General features: G+C 33.7%; 1 protein-coding gene and 1 pseudogene across 1 annotated transcript; both read left to right on the plus strand.

The window, feature by feature from the left end:
• Positions 1 to 91: 91 nt before the first annotated feature.
• Positions 92 to 3,050, plus strand: LOC139885018 (uncharacterized). The gene is made up of 5 exons (XM_071868972.1): positions 92 to 148; positions 2,170 to 2,267; positions 2,400 to 2,499; positions 2,623 to 2,805; positions 2,928 to 3,050. The coding sequence occupies exons 1-5, from the start codon at positions 92 to 94 to the stop codon at positions 3,048 to 3,050; spliced, it is 561 nt and encodes a 186-aa protein (XP_071725073.1).
• Positions 3,051 to 4,873: 1,823 nt separating this feature from the next.
• Positions 4,874 to 6,624, plus strand: LOC139885025 (protein IQ-DOMAIN 11-like; annotated as a pseudogene).
• Positions 6,625 to 12,650: the final 6,026 nt, after the last annotated feature.

Here is a 12,650-nt window from a genome sequence, read left to right on the forward strand (position 1 = left end):
TTGCTGTATAAAGATTATTTTCAACAATTCTGGTTTCAATCTCTTGAATTTTTAGTAGGTGTATTTGGTTGGAGCTGAGATATCTTTGTCAATGGCTCCATCTGGTCCTCGATCTGGTGATGCCATCTTCGCCAACATTGACCGTGTGGTAAGGTTTTCAGAAGTTGACCTACTGAATTGAATTTAGTCAGGCGTTTTCTATGTTTCTCCGCTAACCTTTTTACTTTGAACCAATAACCCCAAATGGAATTGAATTTATTGGATGTTTTGTTTGTTAATCATGCTTTGTACTTGCACAGATGATTCGTTTTTAACAACGAAGGTAGTTTTACTGAGCCTGGATGTGTAAAATGTTTTTAAAATCGTCATAGTTGTTCAAAGTTTTGCTTTTTGTTGTTTAAAGTCTTGGCACCATTGAGATCAAAGTGAAAGTTTTTTTTTTTGGTGCAAAAGCATTTTATTGAACCAAGAAAGTATACAACTTATGACTAAATTAAGAGCAACAGACCTGCTCTTTTACATCATTCCCACTCTCCTATAATATCCCTATATGTCTGTCCTCTTCTATTTGCCAAAGTGAAAACCATGGCATTCTGCACATTCTGTATAATTCTCTCAACATTTACAACCTCACCTCTAAATACTATTCTGTTTCGAGCATGCCAAATACTATAAACACAATTCAACAATGCCCATCTTCTTATATTTGCCAACACCGTTTTGCCCACAGCTAGTTGGAAACCAGCGTACCTCTCTCATCCTTACCATTGGACTTCGTCGAATTCTACATCTCGGCATAATTGCATCCCATACCGCCCGAGAAATACCACAATCAAAAAACAGATGACGAATAGTCTCATTTCCAGCATTACATAAAGGACACCGTCCAGTATTGCAAATTCCCCACCTAACCAAGCGATCACGCACTGCTAAATGATTTTTTACAGCAAGCCACATAATAAAACTAGTTTTGGGGTTATTTCCTCCCCCCATACTAATTTAAACCAAGGAACATTAGGCTTTTTTCATCTAATAGCATGAAATCCAGAAGAAACGGTGTATATACCTGTTGGAGACGCATTCAACACAATGGAATCACTGCTGGAAGTGTTACCATCAATGCATTTAATTGTTTCCCAGGCTTCCATAACTTCATGTGTGATTGGTGGTGGTAATCTCCAATTGTTTCCTCGCCATACATCAGATACTAGTGCTGCTTTCCCCACTTCAGCATCCTTAAATTTAATGTCAGGATATAAATCCACCAAGGCTTTACCCTGAATCCAGGGATCAAACCAGAAGCTAAACTGCTTCTCATGGCCAAGTTTCATACGTATAAAACCTCTTAAACATGTTCCTGAGTTTAAGCACCGCCCCCCATGCATAACTACAGTCGGGAGGTTTTTTCACTCCCCAAAATGACTACTTACTCAATTCCGTTCTATTCACCCATGTGGCCCATAAGGTCTCCTTAGCCGTTAGTATTTCCCACACTTGCTTCCCAATTGCCGCTTGATTCCATTTTGCAATGTCATTTACCCCCAATCCTCCTTCTTTTTTTAGGCAAACAAACATCTTGCCATGCTACTGCAGCTATTCCCCTACGCTCCCCACCAGTCCACAAGTAGCTCCTACACTTTGCATCAATTACTTTAACTACAGCCTTTGGTAAGACAAATACAGAACACCAAAAGATATGAAGACTGCGCAGTATAGAACAAATCAAGATTAACCGTCCAGCATATGATAAAAATTTCACAGCCCAAACTGAAATCCTCTTCGATATTTTGTCTATTAATTCTCCACAATGCTCCTTCTTCAATCTACCTGCTATTAAAGGCAGACCTAAGTAGCATACGGGCAACACGCCTTCCCTGAATCCACTCACTTGTATTAATTCCTCCCTGATTTCTTCATGCCATCTACTGACAAATATACTAGTCTTGGTGCTATTCACCTGCAATCCTGAAACAGAATGAAAATGTTCCAGTTTTTCCTTTAACCAACTCACAGATTCTTTATGCCCTCCACAAAACATGAATGAAGAGGTTGTCGGCAAAACATAGATGGGTTAAGTGAAAGTTTGTTTCTTATCTTTGAATCTTTTTAAGTGATACCATTACTGTGTTCTTGAATGCTGTAATAATCTGTGAAATTGAATTGGTGTAGAATGCTGAACTGTTTACGTTGACGTATGGAGCCATCGTGCGTCAGTTACTTACAGATTTCGAAGAAGTCGAGGACGTTAACAAAGAGCTTGACCAAATGTAAAGCTTAACTCATCCTTCTAAACTCAAGTGGAAGTTATTCTTAGAATCTCATTGCATTTCATAGCTGGCATTGTATGTCAAGAATGACCATGCTGTAAATGTAAACACTGACTCTTAGTTGCTTGGCAGGGGATATAACATGGGGATTCGGCTAATTGACGACTTTCTGGCAAAATCTCATGTTTCTAGATGTGTCGACTTTAAGGAGACAGCTGAAAATATTGCAAAGGTCTGCTTTTAGTCATTTCAACAGTTGAGTAGTAATAAGAAGGATAATAGAGTTTAGTATATAGAGAACAGATTGCTGAGATTTGTGTATTTGGGCTGAAAATGAACTTCTGTTTGTGTGTAGGTGGGTTTCAAAATGTTCTTGGGAGTTACTGCATCGGTAAGTAATTGGAATGCTGACGGGACATGTTGCAGCATAATTTTGGAAGACAATCCAATTGTAGACTTTGTTGAGCTTCCCGATACATGTCAAGGTCTGCACTATTGCAACATCTTATGTGGAATCATTAGAGGAGCCCTAGAGATGGTAAGACCCACAATTAAGTTATCTGTCAAATTTTACTTATCAGTGAGAATTTGGAACTTTTGAAATTTTCATCTTTTCTTCTTTCATCTTTCATTGGTGTCTGACTGTTCTGTTTCTTTCAGGTATCAATGAAGACTGAAGTGACATGGCTCCGTGATATGCTCCGAGGTGATGATGTGTTTGAATTACAATTAAAACTTGTGAAGCATATCCCAGAAGAGTACCCCTACAAGGACGATGAGTAACAAAATTACTTCTTTTTCGCCGTAGGATCAATGTGACAAACGAGTTGACGAATGTGTACTCAAAACTTCTAATATTTTCTGGTTTTATAATATGATCAGTGATAATGATTAATGACTCAACCAGTTCTCTGTTTTCTTGAGTAAACAGATTATAGTCAACTACTTCTGTTTTATTAGCTCTTTTTTATCTGATAGTGGAACTGTAAGATTAAATCCATCCGCGTGTTTGAACATTTCCAAGAAGAAATTAACTACTCTTTCCGTCTTAAAATATACGTATGTTTTCTCTATAAAAAATACATATAAAAAATATTATGTATTTGAGACGGAGGTAGTATCCAACTTGTAGACGTAAAAGTTTTCTGAGAAATCAAATAATTTGATTAAAAAAATAATGTACTTTACTCCATTTTCAGAAACCAAAGATGAGGCGTGTACGAAAAGTGACGGATCTAGCTATTAAATGTAACCAGATATGGATATACAATATTTTGTATGGGAAAATATGGGGGTCGAGATGTAAAGTTGCATAGTCCTAGGATCTTTAATTAGGAAGTAGCCAAAAAGGAAAAGGGCAAACGAAATAATGAGCACACAAGGGAGGGCGTGAGGTCTGTCAGGTGGATTCACATGAATGACGAAGGGTTTTTTTCTTCTTTTTCTACCATTATCAATCCCTAGGCTAAGGCCATCCTAAAACTTTTTCTCGATTTTTGTGGGGATCAGATATCTACATTCTCTGTATTTCCATTACCTTCTCATTCATTCATTCACTGTGCCACTGCCATTCTTAAACGTTCAAGTATAACATACCTGCACATATCTCTATCTTTTATACTATATGGATAATGTACAAAACGTTAGAGGATGAAATGTTTATAACAAATATATAAGGGAAAAAAAAAAAGTTGGGTCCAGCTTCCTAGATTTAGTATAGATATTTGATTCCTTGCGGTGAAATTCACGTAATTTACTACTCCCTCTGTGGCTGAGTACTTGCCACTTTTCACATTAACTTTTCTTATCGCATTGGAAAAGAGACAAGTAATTAGGGACGGAGCTAGTATATTGGATAGTCCTCAATTCAATCCTTCTAGGAAGCTCAAAGTATCTACAAAATTAGATAGTGACTATAGCGGATTAAAGATTTTACTTTCGGAAACTCATATCCTCACATAGGAGAAAATGCTTTAACTATTGGGTGCCCCCTTGGTTGGCGATCAACCATTTGAATCATATACTTACAAACAAGATTATTTAAAATATAATTTTGAAAAATATAGAGGGCAAACCGTAATCGAAATGAAAGCTTAAGGACTCATAAGGATCAAAGGAGGTCCCATTTCAAGCTCAAAGGTGGAGTGGAGTATATATATATATATATATGTAACACATAAGGAGTGTTCCTCCATGAGAGTACAATTAGTGCTTGCTTCAAAACTTCAAAGGCCCACAGATAAACTCATGATGAAAATCAAACAAAGAGAAACAGAATGATTGAAAATTATCAAAAGATATTTACAAACACACCCAGCTAAGCTTATCCATCAAACAATCTTCCTTGATCTCTCATGAATTCCATTCAAAACCAATTTTGATTTCTTTTAATTTCCCAAGAAATGATCTTTAGTACACAAGTTGAGCATTCTTTTTTCTAGTTCTATATATTATTATTTCACCCTGGATTACAGGAGAAATGATTTACTTTGAGGTACACAAAATCAAATCTACATTAAAATCAGCCTTTTAGTGCTTCCATGAGTGCAAATTGCAGTTAAAATATCCTTCCATTTGCCGGTTAAATCAGAGTTACTGGTAATATTATGCTTGCAGTGAGTAAAACTTCTTCAATGGAAAGGAAGAAGAAGAACAAGAGCTGGATCAATATAATAAAGAGATTCCTGACATTCGATTCGCATTCGGAAGCAGAAAAAGTAAATCATTTTTGTTTTTCTAATGGGAATATTTGATTTTTCATATAATTTATGAAGAGCGCTTAAATTTTTATTTATCAGAAGGGAAGAGGATGGTGGCTTCTTTTTGGAAGGCCTTACAAGGTTAAAAGATTAGCCTGCATTGCCCCACCAACAGAGAAGGAACAAAGCAGGCAGCCGTTAACCAAGGCCATAGCCGCAGCCGGTCAGGATTCTTCTCCGGTCACTGGAAGGCCAAAATATTCCTATCAATGTAAAGAAAGAACAGAAAAGCTCTTTGTCCATCTGGATTCTCCGAAATCCATTCGTTACTTGGTCAGAGAGGTTCAAGAATTATCTGCCATTAGAATTCAGACAGCTTTTCGTGGTTTGCTTGTAAGTCCCTCCGGAATCAATTAGATAACAGTTCAAAATCGAATCAGATTTTTTTTATCAAAGTGAAAGTTGAAGATACTGACATAGAAAGTCTATTGCAGGCTAGGAAAGCATTGAGGGCATTGAAGGGAATAAATAAGCTTCAGGCAATTATTCGTGGTAGACTTGTAAGACGTCATGCGATTACTACTCTCAAGTGCTTACAGTCCATTGTCGATATTCAAACCCGAGTATGCGCACAGAGGAGCCAATTGCCGGAGAAAACAAAAGTTTGCATTTCTATGACAATATAAAATTGCAGAAATTACAAGAAAAGATCATAATGGTAGGTCTGGAGACTGGAATATATTCAGTATATTGATTCCTAATGAGCACAACTATATCTATCCATGAAAATTTCGGCTTGGCCTAATTATATCTACACATGCTAACTTTTGGGAAATTTGAACAGATTGATGTAAACAGTCAAAGGTGGGACGATAGCATTTTTACCAAGGAGATGGCAGATTCTGTCTTCTCAAACAAGAAAGAGGCATTGATCAAGAGAGACCGAATTAGAGAGTACTGGAGCAGTCATCGGGTAAGATTCAGATTTCATTATCTCCGTCCCAAAGTATTTGTTGTTAACTATTTTTTCCTATGTAAAATGCATATATAAAGTGACTAGCATTTGGGATGGATGTAGAATTGTTTTCTTTATCGGAATTTTTTCCTAATGGGTGAAATGAAATTTGCAGAACTCAGCAGAATCTGATCGGCAGAAGGTGAACGGAAGGTGGAGGTATTGGCTTGAGCAATGGGTCGATACGCAGCTATCAAAAAGCAAAGAACTCGAAGATTTGGATACAGTTCTAACGACAAGAAATCAAAATCCTAGAGAGGAATACAAAGTTAAAAAGCCTAATGCTAGAAAATCAGCTAGTCCAAGGAATCATGGTTCGCTAGGAAACGATGGTTCTTATCCAGGCTCTCCTGTAATCCCTACTTACATGGCTGCAACTGAATCTGCCAAGGCAAAGTCGAGATCACTCAGCTCTCCGAGAATAAGATCAGGGAATTTCGATGCGCATTTGGAAAGCTATTCGCCACGTCGGACTAATAGGTTTCCTCAAGTAACTTGTGTTGCAAGCCAAGGTCCACAATGTAGGTCTCCAAGCTTGAAGAGCATTCCAGGACCTATAAAATCGAGCAGGACGTTGAAAGATCTGAGCATTGATTCAGATTGTTCGATTTCAACTTGGGATCGACAAAGCTCGTTCAGATGAAATTCGATTTCGAGATCTGAAATTGTCATGTATCGATGTTCATTGTAAAAAAGTAATGCTATATCTATGATAATGATGTACGGAATAGACTATTTCATGGATATACTATGTTGGGTTTTAGATTTGGCTGTCATGAGTCATTCAGTTGTTCATTAAGTTGTATCAAAAAAATAAAAATCACTTGTTCATTAGAATTTCACATAATTTTGTACTACCTCCATATTTATTTAAATGTATGACACTTTCGCATTTTTTACGCATACCAATATCATTAATTTTAATATATAAATTATCATTTCTTTATAATTTTATCATTTCTCTAAAAATATTAATTGTATGTGTGTGTAAAGTTAGTGGAGGGGTAAAAATGAAAAAATACATTGATATTTTCAAAACGTCAATTATTTAAAGTAAAAAAAATCTTCGAAAACGTCATCTATTTGTATGCGGAGGGAGTATTCACGACGACAATGAGAATTTGAATTAACAAAAGAGAGTTTCGAAACTTTCGACATCTAGTTCAGTTCTCGATTCATGATATTCTTTTATATTTCATCTTATTATTTGGCTATATCGGATGGCATGTATCCGATTATCATTCATACTTTCACATTTTTATTTTAATCCGTCTCAATAATTTGATTGTGAATCATATTTTCGATAACATCAATAGACTCCACCACTAAATATTATCAATAATAATATTTTTTCCTCCTTATAAAGAAAACAAATGAGAGAAAAGAGAACACAAATGTCAAAAGCATATTAAAAATTAAAAAAAAAATAATAATTAAACCGGTTGAAATTTGACCCGATAAAACCCCCGGCTCTGTAGTAAGCCCATCTTCAAGCCCAAATATAGAGATTCATGCAGGCGAACTTGGGCCAGCTTTTTAAAATTTTGGACCCAATTGAATATTTCAAATGTAATCATAGTGATTGGACTCGATGGGCTCGAAATCACATTCACATTCCCATATTCGGTTTGATTTTGGTTGATCATAGAGAAAGTTGATTAAGGGCGTGTTTGATTGGAATTAAACAAGTCTTAATAAAACTCTTAATTTGAATGGTTCAGATTTTCTTAATCAATTATGACTGTTTGTTTTTTTCAGAAATTAAATACTTAATTGATCTTAATACCTCTTAACGAATCAAATATGAATATTTGACTTAATTTCATTCAGATGTTGGTGACACGCGCATTTTGTGTAGGGTTGGTAACGGAGCGGATCGGATCGGATATTCCGTTAATATTTTTGATCCGAAAAAAATCCAGACACTATTATTCAATCTGATCCGCGGACTTTTCGATCCGTATCCAAATTCGATCCGCATGAAAGAAATAAAAATCCGATCCGAATTTCAATTTTTTTTTTTAAATTTAAAAATTAAAATTTCAAAAAATTTAAATTTAATTGTTATAAAATGTCAAATAATCAAGAATATTTTTTTAAATTATTTTTTACATTATTTTTAATTAAATTGACTAAAACATATACTCTATTTAATGTGTTGTGTGTATTGTGGTTTGGATTTATTATTAATAATATTATTAATGATATTATATTTATATTAATATAATAATATATGGGATGAAATCTTTCGGATAATAATTTTTTATATCCGTATCTGATCCGATCCGTTCGAATCGGATCGGATCTAAATTGTGAACCCTAATTTTGTGTTTTAGCGCTGCATTCAACACAGCATACGGTAAACCCATGTCGATCCCCCTCGTTGCATTTTTTCTTATATTTTTGCTTTGTTTCTTTCTTGTTTTTTTCTTTTCTAAAGTCAGTTTTATATCTTTCTGAGACATATTTTTACCCGTATATTATCCTCTTTCAACTTCTTTTAATTAAAAAAATCAAAATATTTAATTTACTGTATGATTTCATGTAAAATAACGATACTACATAGTACTTAAATAAACAAAAATTTAAATATAAATTTGACCGACATAACGTTAATAAATAAATCTTTATATATAATAGCGAAATATTTTTTAATTTTAAATGTGCTTCAATTATAAATTCAATTGCAACTCTTATTGTCAAATCAACATTCGACACATAATGTTTTATTAATCAATAGTAATTTGACACGTGTATTTTAGAACTTTGAGTTTAATTATGTTTCAAGTTAAAATTTTAAATCGATATTTTTTTTTCCTATTCTAATTAGGAAATCAAAACTCAATAATAACATAATAATTTCTAATAAAATTCTACTAATTACTTTTTCATAATATAATAATTTTCTTCCAAATCAATTTCTTATCTATTATTTAAAAAATTATTCCTAATAAAATTATAATATACTATATTTTTCTAACCTTTTTATTAAATATTTTTTCCTAATTAAAATTCATTATATTATTTTTTCTATTCCTAATTAAAACGGTCATATCTTCTTTATTCCTATCTTATGGGCATATTATTAAAAAAATTATTCTTAATCAAATTATAATATATATTATTTTTTTAATTTTTTTATTAAATTATTATTCCTAATAAAAATTCGCTATATTTTTTCTTATTTTTAATTAAAACAGATATATCTTATTTTTTAAATAATTAATAATTTTTTCTAACTAAAATTTATTTTATTTTATTTTCTATTCCTAATTAATAAATGTATTTTTTCCTATTCAAACGAGCATATTATTAAAAATATTATACCTAATCAAAATATAATATATATATATTTTAATTTATTTTATTAAACTATTATTCCTAATAAAAATCCGTTATATTTTTTTCATATTCTTAATTATAATTGGCACATCTTATTTTCAAGCAGCAGGAACAATTAAATGATTAGATGCAATTATAAATTTTATTATGAAATCAAATCTTAATATGTAATTTTTACTTTTTAGTATGTTTATTATTTTTGAAAACAAAATAAATTTTTAATTCTAAAATTATAAATTTTAAAACAAAATCAAAATAATTATAATTGATAAAAATTTCATAATAAATTGTGTTAAAAGGTCGGAGATCCACCTAATTTTAATCAAAATGTTATATAAAAATCGGGTCATACCGCCCATATTCTGAATTAGACATGAATTATATTTAGATATACCATTAGCCGTAATTATTTTTTCGTATAACCATTTATATAGAACTACTTTGATAAACTAATTACTGGTAAAATTTTAAAAATTATGATATTTACGGAAAAATCTTTAAATAAGCTTTTTTTTTTTTGGTAAATCTTTAAATAAGCTTGTTAAATTACTACGTATATGATTATGAGGTCTAATATCGAGCCTACGATAAATTGTCACCTAACAAATTAAATGTGTGACATCAAAAAAGGAAATGTTTATTTGGTCACAAGATGAAAAGGTAATACTCCATTTAAGGATGTTCTTTATTGGCTACTTTGTCTTTTGTGTTGTGTCTGACATGATCAAAGCAACAGTTAATTAAAAAATTGGGGTTGAACCCTGAAAGGTTAACAAAATAGGGTGAAAAATAATGAACAAAAATAGAGTTCTCGAAATTGACATCTACGGACGTTTTATGTTAATGACGAGTTAAGCATAATTAAGGAAATCATTGCGGTATTGTCAAGTCCGGATGAAACCTTACGGCAATCTTAAATGATAAGGAAATCGTGACACCATTATGAGGTTCTATGGGGTTTTGCCACGTGTAAAACGTTTGGAATTGTCAACGCCGGAGCAATTTAAAGTAAAAAAACGTGAAAGTTCTTTCTTCTCTATCCCTTCTTCGATCTCTCTCCCACAAAGCACAGCCAACGACAACAAAACCCAACAAGCTTTCCGACGACCAAATCGCGATACAGATCTCCTCTTCTCCATCTCTTCTTCTTTTTTCTCACATAAAAGGGTTGTCTACTTCGGCCTCCAGCGATCACAAAGCAATTTCCGGCGATTTTCCAGGAAATTCCGTCAACAATCCTCCGTTCTCCACTTCACATGACAATTAAGGTATTGGAACTTTTCAAATATCAATAGTTGCAATTGGAGAAGTTCAATGACCCAGCATGATAAAGTTTAGGATGACATTAAAATTGTAAGCGATTTTGCAGTAGAATTCGGCAAAAACATTCTCAGCAAATTACCAATAGTTGGACCCCCTCCATTTAAACCTTTGCCGTAGTGTGACTGCTATATTGGCAAAAGCAAAAGAGGATGAGGGCTGAAGTAAATTTAGTTTTACGCCCAAATCCCATGTTGACGACTCTCTGACAGTCTTATTGTAGCTTGAAGCTGCCCAGTTGTATCGAAAATGGCGTTTTTCTCAGTGAAAAATCTGCTCACATTTGTTCAAAAGCGTTTTCTTTCAGCGTCAACTGGTGCTCCATTGCAAAGATCACCATTATGCTCTGTTGAATATCTCATAAATTCATGTGGACTCTCTTCAAAATCATTGGTTTCAGTTTTGAGAAGCTCCACGACGTAAACAATTTTCAGAAGGGGCAAATCATCTACGAGTTCTTGAAATCACACGGATTTGATGATTCCGACCTCGCAAAAATAGTCGGAAAGCATCCTCAAATGCTCCTGTTCAAAGTCGAAAAAAACCCTGAAACCGAAAATGGAGTTATTTATACAAAATGGTGTCGCAGGTACTGTTTTAATCGACCTCTTTACTTCGAATCCAACTAATGTTAGAAGAAACTTGTATGATGAGATTAAACTTATATTTGAGTTTCTTAAAGAGTTGCTCGAAAACAGTGAAGATGTTATGAAAGCTATGAAACCGTTGTGTCTTTTTTTTCGGTGGCGATGTGAAGGAGACTTTGAACTCCAATCTCGATTTCCTGATCAAAGAGGGGGTCCCTTCTGATTACATATTGAAAATGGTTTTGTCTAATCCTAATGGTCTAATGAAAAAGCCTGGTGATTCGTGATTTCATCTAATGAACTTGGATTTATTCGTGCCCTTGAAGTCATGCTTCAAATGAAACAAACGACTTTTTTGACGAAAATGGAGATCCTCCAGAGCTTAGGATGGAAAAAAGATGATTTCTTGTCTATGTTCAAGAGATCGCCGGCTTGCTTATCTTAGTCTGAGGAGAAATCAGGAGCACCATGACGTATTTCGTGAATGAAATGAAGGTTGAGCTGGAATTTATAATTTGCCAATCCGGTTTTACTGATGTACTCAGTTGACAGAATGCCCAAGAGATATGAAATTCTTGAAGTGTTGGAGTCGAAGAAGAAGTTGAAGTGGGAAAACCAAGTTGCTTGGGAAATGTCAAAGAGTAAGGAATGCTTCCTGAAAAGATATGTTGTTAAGCACGAGAACAAAGTACCTGGCTAGCTCGAAATGTACACTGGTAAAGCCAAAGCAGAGAAGATAGACTATTTGACTGCCGAAGATGTAACGAGCTCCGAAAACTTATTTTGATAGGAAGAGTAGAGTGCCAATTTATCATCTATGCTTGTGTATAAACAATTTCCCTAGAGAGCAAGCACTGGTCAGTAGTAAAGGCCCGGTTAACGATTTTTTGGAATTGGGGAATCAGAATGATTGTTCCATAAGATAGATTTCAGAGTGAAAGCTCCATTTTTTTAAGTTGAACTAGTAATAAGTAGGCTCAATTAAATCATTTTCCATTCTAACCGGTTGTAGAAAATTAGAATCCATCAGTTTGGTAATGGAATTCAGAGTAAATGTTGCAGTGCTTAAAGTTGAATTAATGAATTTGGTTGATGAAATATTTTTCATTCGAACCAATTTTATGAATTCATCCTTCCAGTTATCATAGTTGCACCTTCTGATTCTTATATAATTTATGAATAGGCTCGTAGCATTTCAATCAATAACTGTAATGAATTTTGAAAACAATTAAATACAAAATTGCATTGTTCTATAAAACCCTTTTCTCTTGAGAATGTTTGAAAGTAGACGAAAAAATTCCGGAAAACATACAAAAAGCTATAGATTCCTACTCTAAAACATACAAATTTCATACTATTTCGTTGAAGTAGAAAATTGGCTTGGAATTCCTTTTGCCCTGCAATTCTTTTCAGGCCATAT

Source organism: Rutidosis leptorrhynchoides, unplaced genomic scaffold (genome assembly GCF_046630445.1).
Source record: "Rutidosis leptorrhynchoides isolate AG116_Rl617_1_P2 unplaced genomic scaffold, CSIRO_AGI_Rlap_v1 contig7, whole genome shotgun sequence".
NCBI lineage: Eukaryota > Viridiplantae > Streptophyta > Magnoliopsida > Asterales > Asteraceae > Rutidosis > Rutidosis leptorrhynchoides.